This window comes from Cydia amplana, chromosome 27 (assembly GCF_948474715.1).
Source record: "Cydia amplana chromosome 27, ilCydAmpl1.1, whole genome shotgun sequence".
In the NCBI taxonomy this organism is placed as follows: domain Eukaryota; kingdom Metazoa; phylum Arthropoda; class Insecta; order Lepidoptera; family Tortricidae; genus Cydia; species Cydia amplana.
In genome coordinates, this window is record NC_086095.1 from 2509567 (window position 1) to 2528729 (window position 19163).

At 38.5% G+C, this 19163-nt stretch overlaps 1 protein-coding gene across 1 annotated transcript in view; it reads right to left on the reverse strand.

Moving 5' to 3' along the window:
• Positions 1-3893: 3893 nt before the first annotated feature.
• LOC134660499 (GTPase-activating protein CdGAPr) overlaps positions 3894-19163 on the reverse strand; it is a 39582-nt gene continuing 24312 nt past the window's right edge. The window contains exons 19-26 of the mRNA XM_063516270.1: positions 18496-18602; positions 16748-16878; positions 13932-14064; positions 12389-12498; positions 11293-11409; positions 7833-7904; positions 4617-6401; positions 3894-4013 (exon numbers count right to left, since the gene is read on the reverse strand). Coding sequence (XP_063372340.1) covers positions 3935-4013; positions 4617-6401; positions 7833-7904; positions 11293-11409; positions 12389-12498; positions 13932-14064; positions 16748-16878; positions 18496-18602 — 2534 coding nt within the window. The 3' untranslated portion in view covers positions 3894-3934. The remainder of the gene's footprint in view (positions 4014-4616; positions 6402-7832; positions 7905-11292; positions 11410-12388; positions 12499-13931; positions 14065-16747; positions 16879-18495; positions 18603-19163) is intronic.

Consider the following 19163-nt stretch of genomic DNA (forward strand, 5'->3'; position numbering starts at 1 on the left):
GATATGTGTTAATTTGTTAAATATAAAAAATTAACGCCATCTACTCGACAGTAAGCTAAAGGTATGGCGCCATCGCTCGAAAAGATTGCACCGTACCTTTGGCCTATAGTTCGTTTTTTTAGCATTAGAAAGAACTTGCAAGAAGGTAAGCGAAAAACGCTTTTTAAAAATCAAAAACTATTACTTATGAAAGCAGAAGAATATAAATGATCGTATTAGATTCATAATTGTTACATATTTGCCGTAACTTATTTTTAAAATGTGTTTTTCAATTAAAAGACACATCAAGATTGTTTACCTTATTTCTAATGCTAAAAAAAAACGAACTATAGTCTCGAGTAGATGGCGTTAATTTTTGACATTTAACAAATTGACACGTATCAGTGAAAGAATAAGGATGAAAGTCAAATGGCGTTCTTACAGTTTTAATCTTCTGTCGAAAGATGGCAGTAAATCTACTGTGGCTGCATAATGTACTTTGACAATTCGCCTCTATTTCATATTATCTTTGATAAGACGTTTAAATGCACTCGTTTTAATAATAGAGAGTAATAAATAAATTCAACATAACAATTAACCTAACAGTTTAATTGAATTAGTTTAAAGAAAATACCAGATTTTTTAAGCGCTGATGGCCTAGCGGTAAGAGCGTGCGACTTGCAATCCGGAGGTCGAGGGTTCGAACCCCGGCTCGTACCGATGAGTTTTTCGGAACTTATGTACGAAATATCATTTGATATTTACCAGTCGTTTGGTGAAGGAAAACATCGTGAGGAAACCGGACTAATCCCAATACAGGCCTAGTTTACCCTCTGGGTTGTAAGGTCAGATGGCAGTCGCTTTCGTAAAAACTAGTGCCCACGCCAATTACTGGGATTTGTTGCCTAGCGGACCCCAGGCTTCAATTATTCACAATTAAAATCTGTTACCGTACGGCGCCGTATGGAGGTCATCAGCGCCATCTATTTCAGCGGCATTACTACATTACGCGAGCTTCTTATCGCTTTTATATTGTTTAGATATTTGTGAGCCCCTTGGCCGCTCCGATATATATACGTGGCGATTGACGGCATATGAAAATTTTAAAACCCGATTTTCTTTAAACTAATTCATCTATACAAAATAATATTTGGATACATTATTTCAAAGTCTAACAGGCTGATTTTTTTAGAACAAAGGCTTTTCACAAAAAACAATATACCATAAATAAAATTGCTTTTGGAATTTCAATCTTATATCAACGAGTATAAGGTACAAATTTAATATTTATTAATCGGTCAGTGCATTGCTGAGTCTCACAACCGTCTGCACTCACACATTGCTATCTCTATCCTACCTCTTCAAGTTAGAGAAGGACAGCATGCATATTTTACTCAGAATGGAGCAAGCTAAGTGATGCCACATTATACATTTTAAAAGCTGACCACCAAGTATGAAGAAATTCGTACGTTGACTTATATAAAGAGACCAGTAAAATTAAAGTCTGTACATCGCTATATGGCGTTCTTCATTTGTTTTAGGTTGTTATTCCACCTGTGCATTGCGTCTCACTCTCACATTAAGCAAAACGTGAGACGCAAATACACATCAACTACATGTATAAAACAAAGTCGCTTCCCGCTGTCTGTCTGTATGTATGCTTAGATCTTTAAAATTACGCAACGGATTTTGATGCGGTTTTTTAAATAGATAGAGTGATTCAAGAGGAAGGTTTATGTATAATTTGTTAACCCGTGCGAAGCCGGGGCGGGTCGCGAGTTGGAACATTAAATTGGACAGGTGGAATACCACGATACGATTGCCTAATCTTTACAACTTACACCTGGGGGCCTAGTCAATATGACAATCGTACAACGTCAAACGCTAAAACTACCATTTTTAGGGGTTTAACCACACCTTTATTCATAAAACTTTGCAACCTCGTACATTTTGTCTCTTTCACACATGAAGCAGAAATGCCAAAATGACAGATTAAACAGACACGTTAAGATTGTTTACCTTTTTCTAATGCTAAAAAAACTTAACTATAATGTTTGTGACTTGGTTAACTTCATGCCGTCAATAATAAATGTGCTATCGGAGATAACCAGTCTTTAAATATAACTTGTCTCTGCAACGAGTCAATGACCGACATTCTCCACACTCGGCGGCCGAACTATACTGCCACAATATATGTGACGTTCTCGAGCAAAAGGTACCACCTCTTACCATAAGGACGAAATTAGCTCGTATCTTCATACGAATAACCTGTCAGAGCGTCCTTATGGCAAGCGACATTGTGGTACCTTTTGAGAACTTCACATATTATACATTATAATTTGAATAATCTAGAACTTTAAAATAATACATACAAACGTATTCACAATGAGAGTATTAGTTATATTCACAGTAGCGGTACATAATAACATCAACGCGCGACGCACTGGTCAAATGTCAGACCGAATGTATGGGCTTTTTTTTTTGTTGTCCCCTACACTTTTTTTTCAAATTTGGGATTTTTTATGTTATTTCAAATCAGAATCACGAGCTCTTTCTATCCTAATAGGAGAAAAAAAGTGCCCTAAGGTTTTTATTTTCATTACGTCACCATTTTTCATAGACTGTATGGCGGTCACGGAATGGAAAGATCGAAAAGTGTATGGACATTTTGGGACACTTTTTTTCTCCTATTAGGATAGAAAGAGCTCGTGATTCTGAGTAGAAATAACATAAAAAAATCCCAAATTTGAAAAAAAAAGTGTAGGGGACAACTTAAAAAAAAAACGCCCGTATGGACCCTCTCAAAATATACACTAGAGATTTTTAAACTGAGATTCATACATTTTAATGTCATCAATCTATAGACATTTTGTATTTTTGATGAAACAGTTTCTTAATATGGAGTATTAAAGTGTCATTCTATGAAATTTGCTAACTATGTAAACCATGAACCTAGTATTTTAACTGGACCAGGCATGAGGGGTGGGGGGAAATGGCCGAACGGGATAGTCTTATATGTATCTTTCAGTAGGAGTAGCAGCGAAAGCGCTATTATTGTTTGTCCTTGTCACAGTCTCACATTTTTTTTTATTCCCCACCATAAATTAGTATGGGTTATGGTGGGCAACAAATAAATTCGACCAATCACAGTGTCGCATTGCCTATGTTTTGTCCCTCACGGAGGCACGCGTATACCACTTCTATAGGATCCTACCTTCTATGATGTAAACATTGTAAACCAACCGCCATATTGAAATTGTCTCTGAATGTCAGTTTACTAGTGACTTTTGTTTACATAGTTAGCAAGTTCCATAGAATGACACTTTACTGCAATGTTCTGCCGCCAGAGGCAGCACTAGCACTAACCGTAAACCATAGAGTAACTTATGTATACTATGCCGTAAACAGTTTTTGACAAGTTTTCACAGATTATTTGTAACGAATAAACATGACATTGATGCATCAAGGCAGGTTTACAGTATGTGCTAGTGGCGCCCCCTACGCAGAGTTTTGCGTAATATTCCCTATCCCCATATGTAGCGAAAATATAGCGTACCGCTTTTCCGCCGCATACCGTAATTCAACAGAAAGCTAAAGTAAAAAACATTTTTTGTCAAAGTCACTTGACTCATTTTTGACTACTGTACGGCTACCATCAGTTTGGCACTGACATATATGAGAACGTAATTTACTTTCTAGTTTCTATACATCTCGCTCGTACTCGCATATTAGTGCAAACGAGATGTATAGAAAGTAAATTACGTTCTCGATAGCGTAAATGTCAGTTTTGACACTGTCAGTGACTCACGGTACGGGCTCAGGTAGTGTTAATAAGTCTGACAGGTCCACGTCGGTATTACCGAGTCACGACACGTCGTCCACACGTCGACGACACGACGTCCACACATCGACGACACGTCGTCCACACGTCGACGACACGACGACACGCTGTCGTTCAGCCGCTGTTTTGAGTCTTTTGCTCAAAGATGGCGGCCATGTCTCGAATGTTGTACGATGGGGACATCTTCTCTTTCCTGAAATTAATATTTTAAGATGTTACACAAATATAAAAGATCACTACACCTTATAAAACAAAGTCCCCCGCCGCGTCTGTCTGTTTGTATGTTCGGTAAACTCAAAAACTACTGAACGGATTTTCATGCGGTTTAAACATAAACATATTCTTGAGGAAGGTTTGTGTATAATTTGTTAACCCGTGCGCTATTAATATAATAAATAAAACGGTATTTAAACATCAAATGTGACGTTCCACGGCAAAAGGTACCTTATGGCACTTGGCGCTTACGACGCATAGCGCCGCAATAATACTAGCGCGCGGCGGCGGAGCGGCGTTAATAATAGCGTAAGCGCCAACGGTCATAAGGTACCTTTAGCCGTGGGACGTCACAAATATTCACCCCGAAACAAACGGTATTAAATTAATGTTTTGCGCTTATATACTTTCATGTTTCATACATTTTAATCTCCCTCTTGCATGTAAAAAACACGCAAGTAAGTATAACGGGTTGGCATTGATTGACTAGCACGTTATCTTTTCGCGGATTAGCAAATTAATATTTTGGTTTTAATTCATAGTTAAAAATTTAAAATGTTACAAAAGCAAAACCTAGACTAACCTTTCAAAATGGCGTCCAGCGCTGCTCCCCCCCCCCGGGCTAGTGGGGGAGGGGATGCTGTCCAACTGCTGGCTACTTCTAGCAAGTGAGAACCTGATCCTCTGCCCCAAGTCCACAGTATTCCTCCTCTCAAACTTTGGACTAACTTCCTCTTTCATCAGTTTAACCCTCGTCAGCTGTTCAGGGTTACTTCTGAAAGATTGAGAACTGTATTTCTCTCGAAGAAAATTTCTCCGCTCCGCTTTGTATTTCTCTATTCTTTCTCTGCTTAGTTTCTTCTCTGTGTCGAAGCCTATTAGGTTTTTAATGTCTTTTTTAGTATCGAATCTTTGTATTAAAGATATTTTATTCTCAGTGGTGGGAGTCGTTGCATGTTTGTCTTCCTCCATGTTTAGATTTAGATTTAAATCTGGTAAGAATTTGTTTTGCTTTTGCACATCCTTGACTTCTAGACTTTTTCTCCGGTCAACATAATTCTTCTCCGGAGCGAATTCTTTTATAAAAGCGCTTTCGTCTAAAGACCTGGCGTTGGAGGAGTTTTTAGATAACTTGTAGCATTTTGGAGAAGGCGGCGGTTGAGATTCCTTGTCGGGATATTTGACTTCGGTCTTGAACTTTTCGAAGAACGGCCCCTTCTGTTCGGTCGGGCTTTCGAATCTGTTAGCTAATTCTCTTACATTTAGAGTCTCTTTTGGTTTGATAATGTTTCCATTTTCTTGTGTAGACTTTATATCCACATTTTCATACTGTCTGCCTTCAAAAGAAATGTTTTCATAGTGTGATTCCTTCGGAGGTGATTCTAGTATCATAGCGTTAACTTCTTCAATACTTTTCTTGAAGAACTTAACTTGGCTGTACACATCTGTGTTGTCCACATCAGAGTCTGTCGGAGTTTCTAGAATGATCAGATCCTCTGTAAAACTGTGAGGTTGGCACGCTTGCTGGGTTGGTAGACTCGCATCCGCTTCCGGTATAGTAGCTTCCTCGACAATAGACAAATTTTTCTCTAAATCTATATCTTCATAGACTGAGTCTCTCTCATTGGTCGGAGTGTCATTCTCTATAGGTTCATAATCTGGTGATTTTTTTGTAGGCGACCTAAATGTGATACTAATAGTGCTTTTTAATGGGCTTTTCAAAGGGCTGCCAGGTGAGCTTTTGGAACTGGAAGACTGTAGGTTTATATAGTTGGGGCGGCTAAAGCTGTAGCATTCGTAAAGCTCATCAGGCTTAGGGCTAATATTGCTGTAGCTTGAAGAGCTTTCGTGTGATGACGTCATGACTTTCATATCACAGTTTTCATACGACAGTTCTTTCTTTCCCGTACCTTCAGACGTGGACGATGATACAGCTGATAATCTATTGAGATTATGATAGCTGATATTAGTTGAATTCGCCGGACTAGCTTCCAAACTGTCTTTCAAAGTGTCTGTATAATCTTCAACCTTAATATTTTCATAATCCGCCGCCTTCAATTCACACTTTAGACATTTTTCATCGCAATTGTCACAGTTATTAATTTTAATAGTTTGTTTATTATGCTCGCTCACTTCGGAGTCGCTCTCTAAGGGATCGTAAACTGGGGTAGCGGGAGTGATGGGTGTGTTGGGTGTATTTAGTGTCGAGTTAGTAAGGTTGCTTGTGGAGTTGTCTACAGGCCAGTCTATTTTGATGAGAGTGGAATGGTCTTTTCCGTGCCAGCTGAGTCTTGAGACGGTGACGTCATCTGATTGGTGGAGGTTGCTGTACCGGGCCGACTTGCACTTTTTGGGCGATGTACGTTCTCTGTCGAGTTAATTTTAAGCGGAAAATTAGAGGTTAGACCATTGATGATTATTGATTAATTTTGATCGATTTGGTTGGGGATATATGATATTTTCTTTTAGTAAATCTCAGTAAGTGACGTAAGTAATAAATGTCTGCCGCGATATATTTTTAGGGTTCCGTACTCAAAGGGTAAAAACAGGACCCTATTACTAAGACTCTGCCGTCCGTCTGTCTGTCACCAGGCAGTATCTCATGAACCGTGACAGCTAGACAATTGAAAATTTCACAGATGATGTATTTCTGTTGCCGCTATAACAACAAATACTAAAAAGTACGGAACCCTCGGTGGGCGAGTCTTGGTTTCTGCGTACGATACGATACGATAATAAATAGTCATATAACACCAACCAAATCGTTAAGCCAATAGATAAACAAACTGTAGATTCAATTCAATACTAATGATACAAAAAGTTTACATATCTGTTTAACTTTTGATCGTTATTTAAATGGCACGTAAATATGTAAAATAAAGCAAAATATTATATATTCTTTTGATTTGCGTAATGATAATTTTTCGATATAATCGAATTGAAACTGTTGTGAGACATACTAACATTGAGTAATTTTACGGTTACGGTACGCGATACACGGCCGTCGTGAACGCTGCTTGCACTGTTAGTGCTTGAGAAAGGAGACCTAGGCTCTCCGAAACATGTCGCGCGAGTGACTTAAAACAAGTCAGTCTAAACCGTAAAATTATTCAATGTCGATATAATCATAGAGAAATATAAGTAAAGAAAGAGTGGTAACTCCATACATCACTTGTCTTACCAAAACGCGAGTCATTTCGTGGTCGACATCTAGCGTCAAGTAGCGGACATTATCAGTTCTGCTAGTTGACAATAGATGTAGCGGCAAACAAAAACTCTAATGCTCGACAATTTTTAGCTAATGTTATAACCGGATTAACCGGAACTCTATTTTCAACTCCTTCTGTTTATAACATTAGTTGTAAATTGTTTTAGTAGTACATTTTTCGTCAGTAGCGAAACTTGTGTCATCTGTTAGTCACCAGATGTCACAAGTCAGTCCGCTACTAGTCAGTAGCGGTACTGATAGTTCCACTACTTGACGTTAGATGTCGACTGCGAAATAACTCTCGTTTTGTTAAGAAAACTGATGTATGGAGTTACCACTCTTTCTTTACTTATATTTCTCTATGATATAATTCGTGACCATTTTATTATGGCTTGTACGGTCATCTGCAATAATATGTTACACAAAGAAGGCCGCAAAAATATCTGGCACGATCTTATTTGTAGAGCCATAAGAGCGTGTCACATATTTTTGCGGCCTTCGAAGAGTAACATATTATTGCAGGTGACTGTACGTGTACGTGGCTCGTTAGCGGTAGTAGGAAGCAAGTTTGTGAGAAATCTGAATGCTCACCTCATCTTGACACCGCCGGTCGAGTTCTGTAAGTCCGAGCCGGCGGTGGGACAGTCGCGGTCTTTGCACAGGCTGTCGACAAAAGTTTACACTTAAGATAAGATTATATTTTATTGTCAAAATTGTGTAAAAAGTATAACATGTTATTTATTTATTTATTGCACAATACATGAAGGTACAAATGGCGGACTTAATGCCTTAAGGCATTCTCTACCAGTCAACCAATGGGTCAAACCAGAAATATTAAGTAGGTGCAGTGTCTTAGAGTAAATTAATTTGAAAACTGAGTAAATTAATTAATGTTATAAATATAAAGGTACCAACAACTGTACCCATTCCGAGCGTACAATATATCTTCTATTACTAAAATCAATGTCGAAATTACAAAAAAATACTCATTTAAATCGTAATAACATTTATACAGCAGCCAATCTTTCAACCTACCTACTTTGAGACAAACAACACGGTTTATGCCCTATTAATTTTTTTTATTATAGTTTTATAAAAATAAGTATTCGCAAGTTTTTACAGTGGTAAAACCGACCCTAAGGCCCTCAGCACCATAGAGAATGTGCCACAGACGTTAGATTAGAAATCGACTACTAAAATAAGCAGTATTTTGGTTACAATCATGTCTCGGGGAGCCGTCTGTCTTATTAGTCTAGTACATAGTGAGTGCATAGTTAGTGTAAGTGTTAATAACAGCTGCTCCTCCAGGGCGCTGCGCTTCCTATAGTAAATAGTGAGTGCATAGTACAGTGTAATGTACATGGGTAGTGACCAGGGATGTTGCGGATGCAGATTTTTTGACATCCGCGGATGCGGATGTCAAGATTAGGTACTTAGAAAACGTCAAAGATTACATATTTAGTATTTTTTTATTTAAAAAAAAAAACGAATCTTAGTATTTGAGCAAGAATATAGGTGCGTTATATTTAATAAACAGTAACTTCGCCGACTTTTCTGGATCTAGACGATTTCGTTATAGGTAATGACGAAATTACCTAGCACTTACGCCGCCGCTAAGACGTTCGTACCGACTTGTTCGACTTCCGCATCCGCATAAGCTCCGCATCGATTTTATGCGGACGCGGATGCAGATGCGGATGTTGAAAATAATGCGGAGGTTCCGCGGCTGCGGATGCGGATGTGGATATTCGCAACATCCTTGGTAGTGACTAGGGCTCGCGGTCGAGTCCGTGTTTCGTTTACACGTTTCGAATACCCGTTTCCGAATAACACGTACACGGTTTTCTGGCCCGTTCCGCACGTGTAATTAAGAAACGTGTAATTAAGATCCGTTCCCACGGATAAACGGGTATTTGAAGAAACGGATCTTATTTACCCGTGGCTCCGGAGACGTCCTTGACGAGTAGCGAAGGAACGAACCGGCGTAGGTACTTAAGAGCTACAAATGAATAGACAAAAGATTCATGAGGAGTCTCTGTCATATTTAACCTTATTTCGTGGTTCATAGAGTCGAAATTCAATAAACGGTTTACAAAACCCTTTTCTGAGCAGGTAGTTTTTGCTTGCAATGTTGCAATACGAGTAGAAAATTAGAATTACAGTTGGTATACCTACATGCTACTATCAAAATAGTATTTTGTATAAGACTTGAAATACTAATACTTTATGGTTTATTATATAATTTGATAGCAATAAATATAAAGTGCTAGTAATAAAAAATAAAAGCAATAAAGAGTATAAAGAGAAGACTGTACGATAAAAACTGGCCATGCATGATCTGGTAGGTATACATACAATATAAACAGCTCTTATATTTTTAATAATCTGTAGATATAAGTCCTATAAGTATAATTATAATTAAAATTCAATCAATTGTCAATCATATTACTGATATTACCTACAATGTATGTGTGAGTTTTCTCGAATAGGTATATTTTATCGAATAAATATTCTGTCAATAAGAATGTATGTTTTTTCATCGTATTATTTTTTAACTTACGTAAGCCAGGCATCTAGGTATTAAGTATTATAGTAAACCATGTAAAAATTGATAAATAATCATGTGTACCTGCCGCTGCATTTGTTACAATTTCTTGTGTAGACGTGTTCACCTTATTACACCGACATAAAGCTTATAATTGGTTGTGGCAGTTCTGATAATGGTTTGGGAACCTACCTGTTTTCGGCGATATCAGATAAAAGGGTATTTGAAAACAACACGTTCTAATGAATGGAACACCAGCGGACGGCATTTATTACCTGAACACTCGTGTGAAAGTGACCCAAGTGAACATGAATGATTACCAATTTTGAGATCTATCTTAATGTTCTTAACAATATAATCGCTAGGTAACCAAAGTAGCATGGGTTTTTATTTTTTTAAGGTTCTCGCGTGAAATCCTTCGTTTCGAATGCCGCTTGTGTGTACTTTTTTTTGCATCGTTGGCAGATTTGCTGTTTTCGCTCAGCAGTAAATTGATAATAATAAGAAATAACCACAAAGTAATTCATACTTATTACCTGTAATTATCTGTTATTTTTAACTAATATAGGTAGTTTTTGTCTGCACATCTATTCTTCACGAAACTATATTACTTACACAATTATACATGTATAAAATGTATTTCTTTGATTGAAATATAATTATATTAATTATGTAACTAATGATGAATATGTTAGCTTAAAAGTAGAGATGCCCCGAATAGTGGTTTCGGCCGAATACCGAATACCGAATATTCGGCCACTCTCGGCCGAATACCGAATATTCGGCATGAGATACGAACATTGTGGGTCACAATTATTATGAAAACTGTTCGCCAACAAAGCACAACGTTTGCTAAGATATATTTTTTGTAAAACAGAACTAATAGAGTCAATCAAATCAGACCCATGATAAAATGAAAATATTCCATAATCAACAAATGCTTAAAAAAGGGTCTTCCTTTTTAACAACTTTCCAATAATACTTTTTAAATATTATGCCGAATAGGCCGAATACCGAATAGTTGCCGAATATTCGTGGCATCTCTACTTAAAAGCAATAATAGTTAAAAAAAATGAAGGTTTTAATTAAAACTAGGGACGAGTTTAAAATTAAAAATATTAGACAATATAGGATAGGGTCACCTACTTCGATTAATATATTGTATAGTTGGCTAAATATGTTATATCAAGACAGTTATAAATAATTAAAAAAAAAATCGTACGCCAAACGAGTTTATCTGAAGTCAACATTCAATATTAGACCTTACATACCCAGACCTAGAGCATTGATTGGGTCAACCTATTTCGGATCCGTTCGGGGCGGTGTTAAGTACCCGTGTAAACGGAGATACGTATCTGAGAAACGTGTCTTGGGAACGTTTATTGGAGACGTATCCGGATCCCGGCGGTTCCGTGTAAACCGTGTTCTTAGCACCGCCGGGCTTAAGAACACGGGTATTCGTTTCGGCGTGTAACACGGATATCGGGAGCCCTAGTAGTGACTGACCGCTTGGCCAGGTTGTCGTGCCGGGCGGAGTGTCGCTTCTCGGCGGGCTTGGCGCGCGGCGAGTCGCCGTCGATGTACCCGATACCGGCCAGCTGCTCCTCCAGGGCGCTGCGCTTCCTATACAAAAAAAAAAAAGATTTCAAAATCGGTCCAGTAATGACGGAGATATGGAGTAACAAACATTTAAAAAAAAACATACAACCGAATTGATAACCTCCTCCTTTTAGATTTGGAAGTCGGTTAACAAATACATTTCAGACGGGATCTCTATTGTTTCCCAAACAGTTTTAAGTCATAATGTATTGTTTGCCCGCATTTTCGTCAGTCATAATTCATTTGGTTCGGAAACGCGTCACTTTTCAGGATTGCCATAAAACCTAACCTAACTATAGGATAACCTTACGACCTGAAAAGTTAACGGTTTCATAATAATATGACAAACGATACATTATGACTTAAAAGTTTATGGATAATAAAACAAAAATACATGAAAATATTTTAAATATTTTAAATGTTTTTATTTATTTATTTACTTATTTATTTATTTAAACTTTATTGCACAAAATATATACAACAATGTACAAATGGCGGACTTAATGCCAAATGGCATTATTTACCACTCAACCATAGGGCCAAACAGAGATACCTTCAATTGGTGCAGAGAGAGAAAATATATTGTGTGAGTTAAAAAAAGCAAACTATACTTATAAATTACATAAATAAATAAAATATATATAAACTACCACATATTTATTAAATACATACTATAAATATAATAATGATGGATATTATTCGAACTCTTGCTTTAGCAAATGCTTACGTAACATCCGCTTGAAAGAAAACTTACTAGTAGCTTGTCTAATATTTCAAGTAGACACACTACTATATAAATCCCTTGCTTACTATTAGGGTTTGCACGACGGATCCTAAATGTATGGGAATATCCGCGGATCCGGATAATTTCATACATTTCGGATCCGGATTGCAAACCCTACTTACTATATAAAGGCCTTGGTCACTTTTTCTTAGTATATGACATAATTTATTTAAAGTTTACCAAAATGCATGTTAAATAAAAGCTTGTAACACCGCGTACCTCTCAGCAAGCTCATTAGCAGCCTCTATATCGACCCTGAGGTTTCTCCTGGGGCTGGGGTCCACGCTGCCCGGGCCCGACTCGACCGGCGTGGAGCATAAGGAATCATCCTGTACGAATAAAATAAGTTTGAGGTCAAATATTCATTTTTAGGGTTCCGTACCCAAAGGGTAAAAACGGGACCCTATTACTAAGACTCCGCTGTCCGTCCGTCCGTCTGTCACCAGGCTGTATCTCACGAACCGTGATAGCTAGACAGTTGAAATTTTCACAGATGATGTATTTCTGTTGCCGCTATAACAACAAATACTAAAAACAGAATAAAATAAAGATTTAAGTGGGGCTCCCATACAACAAACGTGATTTTTGACCGAAGTTAAGCAACGTCGGGCGGGGTCAGTACTTGGATGGGTGACCGTTTTTTTGCTTTTTTTTTTCCTTGTTTTGATCTATTTTTTGTTGATGGTGCGGAACCCTCCGTGCGCGAGTCCGACTCGCACTTGGCCGGTTTTTTGGTACAAGCTTTTATCGCTGACTGCACTTTTCATGTCTCATCGAGACAATAGATAGGGTAAATATTATTTTAGTTAGTCGTAGTAGTTTCTTAGGGGGCAAAGTTGTTGTTTAACTGCTCGTGCTAATATTATTACCCGAGCAAGCGAAAGATTCCAAAATTGAATTGAATTCCTAAAAATGGAATCTTGAGCGTTGCGAGGGTTAAACAAAATTTGCCCCCGAGTGAAACATAAATTTTTTCACCACACCAACCCGAAGAAAATATTAACTTTAAGATATCAAACAAAATCAAACCAAATCTAATCCAAATGAATGTTATTAAATATTTATCATTCAATATTTCAATATCATCATTTAGTCAATTCTAGCAGCAAACATAAGAAAACAACTCAAAATTAGCATTTGATTACTTTGCCTCGCATGTGAATAAAATGCAACTTTGCTATCAGTTTTTGAAAAATCAAGAGAGCCTTTACCAGTTGGTGTGGTGAAAATAAGTTTTTGGTAAAAAAATCATTTTTGATACAAGCTTTTATTAAATTATATTTTAGTTAATTTTAATTTTGTTGTGTAAGTTTTATGGAATTTTATTCTGAAATAAATTATTTGAATTTGAATTTTATCGCTGACTGTACTTTTCATGTCTCATTGAAACAATAGGGTATTCTTTTAGTCAAATAATCTGTTTCTTTTTTAGAACTGTCAAGACGATTTGCTAATATGGAATTTATATGAAACATTACATCGTGACGTCGCGGTCAACTCACCTACATTTTATCAAAGAGTATAGATGTTATAGAGAGTTACAGTCATGGTAAATTATGTAGACACAGTAAATTCACCATCTTTTGACAGAAGATTAAAACTGATAGAACGCCATTTGACTTTGATCCTTATTCTTTCACTGATATGTGTTAATTTGTAAATATTGAAATTAACGCCATCTAGTCGAGAATAGGCCAAAGGTATGGTGCGCCATCTTTAAAAAACATTGCCTGTTGACGGTACGTAAGCTATGTTGTTGTACCTGGGCCGGCACACAGTGCGTGTCGTCCTCTTCACTGAACATATGCCTGTCTCTCTCCTGCGGGGACAGTCGGAGCCTCATGTCGGCCAGTTCGGCTTGCCACGGCTCGAAATATGAGTCGCAAGATGACGATCTAGAAAAAAAAACCATTTTTTTGGTAAAGCTTTGGTTTCCTCCGATAGCGGTGCCGTCATATGGCGGCCGTCTCCATACAAATACTACGACATCCATATTTAGCCGTATTATTTAGTATGGAGACGGCCGCTATATGACGGCACCGCTATCCTAGGAAAACCGATCTTAAGAGCTTTAAAATCATCATCATTTTCCTCGCGTTGTGTTCGAACCCAGGACCGTCGGCTTCACAGGCAGGGTCACTACCTACTAGGCCAGACCGGTCGTCCACACCAGGGATGTTGCGAATATCCGCATCCGCAACCGCGGAACTTCCGCATTATTTTCAACATCCGCATCCGCATAAAATCCATGCGGATTTAATGCGGATGTGGAACAGGTCGGTACAGGAACGTCTTAGCATCGGCGTAAGTGCTAGACTGCTAGGTAATTTAGTCATTAGCCAAAAAAACCTATTAGAAATTAGCAGTCAAGCGTGAGTGGGACTTAATGTACGGAACCCTTGGAACGCGAGTCCGACTCGCACTTGTCCGGTTTTTTGAAATAAAAATTACTAAAATGTAATATTTTACGTTTTTGATGTACCTATCTTGACATCCGCGATGTGAGCCTTTAAAAATCCGCATCCGCATCCGCATCCGCGGATGTCAAAAAATCGGCATCCGCAACATCCCTGGTCCACACGTCCACAGCCTTATTGCTGACTGTAGTTTTCTTCCCACAGGCAACTCATACGAGGGGCGTTCAAAATATTCTCGGTATTGATATCTTACAACCTCTTCTAAAATTTCTTTCGTTACTGGCCGCTAAGGTTTATTCATTGACATTAAAAAAAAGTATAATTCGAACCGAGATGTTCTTTTGTTTTTCTGCAATTGCTGAACAAACATGAACATCATGTGGGAATTGACAATGTTAACTAAATTAGAACATCGATGCGTGATAAAATTCTTGACAAAACAGGGAAAAATCAAAAAACCATAAAAGAGGAAATGGATTGTGTTTACCGTGAGTCTGCTCCTTCTTTATCTACCATTCAAAAGTGGTCAAGCGAGTTTAAACGTGGAAGGGAGAGTGTTGAAGACGACCCTAGACCTGGCTGGCCTGTAGTAGCTACTTCACAAGAAAATATTGATAAAGTGGAAAAACTTATATTGGAAGATGGTCGAGTGAAGGTAAAATCTATAGCACAAGTAACCAATCTCTCTATTGGTACCGTACATGATATTATCCATGACCATCTTAATATGTCAAAAGTAAGTGCAAGATGGGTTCCGCGAATGCTGACTCGGCTTCAAAAAGACATGCGTGTAGCTTGTTGTTCCGATTTTATTGACCTGTGCGGTGAAAATCCTGATGAGGTGCTGCAAAGAATAGTTACTGGAGATGAAACCTGGGTTCATCATTATGACCCAGAGAGTAAACAAGAGTCCATGCAGTGGCACATTAAGGGTTCAGCTCATCCCAAGAAGTTCAAGGTCATCCCTTCAGCTGGCAAGGTCATGGCCACGATATTTTGGGATTGTGAAGGAGTATTACTGATCGATTATAAAGAAAAAGGTGTAAATATCACAGGACAGTACTACGCTAACATTCTACGTCAATTAAAGGATGCAATCAAAGAAAAGAGGCGAGGAAAGTTAACCAAAGGTGTTATGCTTCTGCATGACAACGCCCCCGTCCATACTGCTCATATTGCCAAGGCAGCTATTGTTGAATGTGGGTTTGAAACTGTTACTCACCCACCGTATAGTCCGGACTTAGCCCCCAGCGACTTCTTTTTGTTCCCCAATCTTAAAAAGGATCTGCGTGGAAATAAATTTTCCGATGATGAAGCATTGAAGGCGGCAGTGGAGGAGCATTTTTACACCAAAGATAAAAAATATTTTTATGCAGGATTAAAAAAAAAATTGATCGATCTTTTAAGTGTATGAACATAGGGGGGGAGTATATTGAAAAATAAAAATATCAAACTTTTCGTACTTGTTTGTTTTCATTCTCATACCGAGAATATTTTGAACACCCCTCGTACTTACTCATTCAGACAACTATTGGCAACTCAACACTGATTTAAACTTTCACGATTTTTACACATTATTAAATTATACAACGGGACTTAATCGCGTATCTAAGTTTTAAGATTTACCTCCGACGTTTCGAGGACGGCGTTGTCCCCGTGGTCTCGGAGAAGACTGGCTTAAGTTGACATCAGCATCGTCTAACCGCGCGAGTTTTTCGAACTACCCGCACTTTGTACGCGCGTTGGTTAGATACGCGATTAAGTCCCGTTGTATGATTTAATAACTATTGGCAAGGTGCGAAGTCGGTGGAGGGGGAAGTGGCGCTGATCGTCACAAACACAGGTAATCTTATGGAATGTCCGACATTAGTACTAGCGGCAGCCGCTTGAAGTAATTTGACTCCATAAGATTTAACGTAGAAAGTCCGACAAAATGAGGGCAGCACCAGTCGTATAATAACCCCAAATACAATCAGTGTGCGTTGTTTTACTTGTTTTATCACAGAGTTCATATGGCCACCTCCTGTCTCCATCATCAGATCAGCTCGATGTCATCATAATATTGCATCGTCATCCGATATACGTATGTATGCATTATTTCAGCTCAATCGGAAATCGGGTGTCCTGTTGCCATTAGTACAGTTACGATGTAAACAGGTACCTGGTGTGATGTTTGAGAGGTTTCATGGCTCTCTCCGCTAGTGGCGCCACCGTGTCGCCGTCGGAGGCGAGCGACTCGCACGACTTCACCGGCCGCAGGCCTGCTGGGTTCATCGGTATGTCCTGTGAACACTGTTATTAATGTTTATTAACGTTTAAAAAAAATATACCACATCGGTGGCAAACAAGCATGCGGCCCGCCTGGTGGTAAGCAGTCACCGTAGCCTATGGACGCCTGCAACTTAATGCCTGCATTAAATAAAAAAACTCGGCTATTTATAAATGAAAGTTAACTTTCCAATGATAGATGAAAAAGTACTCATATTTGTATCTACGGGAGCGGGTACAGGCAGGGATCGGAACCGGTTTTTTGCAAAAACTTAGAAATAACCATATTTTTCGAATTATTTTATACTCGAAATGTAGGACTCAGTTGTGTTTTTAGGTTACGACTTCGTATTATTAAATTGCCCAATTAGAAATGAAGTAATTAGCAAAGAACGAAAAAATACCGTTTCCATTCCCATACAAAAAATACCGGTATCCGATCCCTGGTTACAGGGTAATCCGCACTCCGAAAACCTATAAAACGACTTCCACGACGACTTGTAGAAAAAAGGAAGTGTCTGCCATCTAACATCTTAGATTCCAAAATAAACGTCTTTTACAGTACATATGGGGCTACTTTTCCGCACTAGTGCGTAAAATAGCACTTTTCGTGCGTATGTCGAAACTTTAAAGTGCCATATGTACTGTAAAACGTTGTTCGATACACGTGCGAATAGGTAATTCGCAACTCGTGTCGATTTAAAACACTCCCTTCGGTCGTGTTTTAATTTATCGCCACTAGTTTCGAATTTCCTCTTTTTCGCACTTGTATCGAAAATAACTATTTCGATATTGATACTTCCGAAAATCTATAAAAACGACTTTTAAGAAAATATACACGTTCGCCACCTTGGATTCCAAACTGGGCACCATTTGCGAAATATAAATGTTAACTTTTCAAGAGAAATTAAATAGTTATTTACGATACAAGTGCGGAAAAGAGGAAATTCGAAACGAGTGGCGATAAATTAAAACACGACCGAAGGGAGCGTTTTAAATCGACACGAGTTGCGAATTACCTATTCGCATGTGTATCGTACAACGTTTTACAGTACACATGGCACTTTAAACTTTCGACATACGCACGGACAGTGTTATTTCCCGCACTAGTTCGGGAATAGCACCATATGTACTGTAAAAAGTATTAGCATTGTATTGTATTTGTATAGTTTGTAGCTTTCTAATAGAGCCCGATGGCTAATCCTATTGTCTATTGTTAAGTAAAACCGCTCGTGCCACGTGCCACAACCACCTGCATAAAAAATCGCTCGTTCACTTTACCCAGGTAATTGAATTACAACTCCTATGGAAATTGCAATAAGATTCAAAATGAACTAATGTATAAATATTTTGTTACGATGTGTGCGGTCAGACTTCGGTTACTGAGTGCCGGCGAGTCGAACGCTACATAACCAGTCTAAAATCTGTCATCGAGATGCGTAACAAAGGCGCGTTATCGGAGAGCGCACCTACACTGGTATTTTGAGTGTTGGACTAGCCCGCGCTCAGGTGCCAAATAGAATAATGGAGACCCTTTTTTGCAGGTAAGTAGCACGTGCGGTTTTACTGAACAATAGACAATAGATAAGCCTTCGGGCTCTACTAGAAAGCTACAAACTATACCTCTACGGGAGCGGGTACGGGGGCGGTGACTTGTGGCCGCAGCGCCGCCTTGTGCCTCTGCAGTTTGCTGCGAGAAAACAGGCCTCGCCAGCCTGACGGAGACCGCTTCAGGCCTCGCTTCGCCCCTGTACAGACAGTTGTGCACATGAAATTAAAATAAATAAAGAGATATTTATTTACCGACACAAAAAAAACACAACGAATTGCAAGTACATTGAAAAAAACAGGTAGAATTTACAAATATTTGTGCAGTAAAATGGATGAGACTCAGCGAGACCGCTGATTTTCAGTCCCCAACCGGAAAAAAACCTAAAGCTAATTCTTAACTAAGTTCTTAAATCTAACCTATCTAACTTACTAACTAACCAGACGAATAGTTCGCTGCCAAGGCGATGTTATTGGACAGTTTATCATTTCAAAGGCTTTATTAATAATACCATAGAGAAAAAAATACATAGAGTGCTCACTCCATACATCAGTTTTAGTACCAAAAAGACTATAAGCATCTAGCATCGAGTAGCGGAACTCTCAGTACTGCTACTTGACAATAGATGTAGCACCGACCGGAAAGTCTTATGCTGTTGAGATAAGACTTTCCGGTCGGTGCTACATCTATTGTAAAGTAGCAGTACTGATAGTTCCGCTACTCGATGCTAGATGTAGACACTGAAATTAATAGTCTGAAC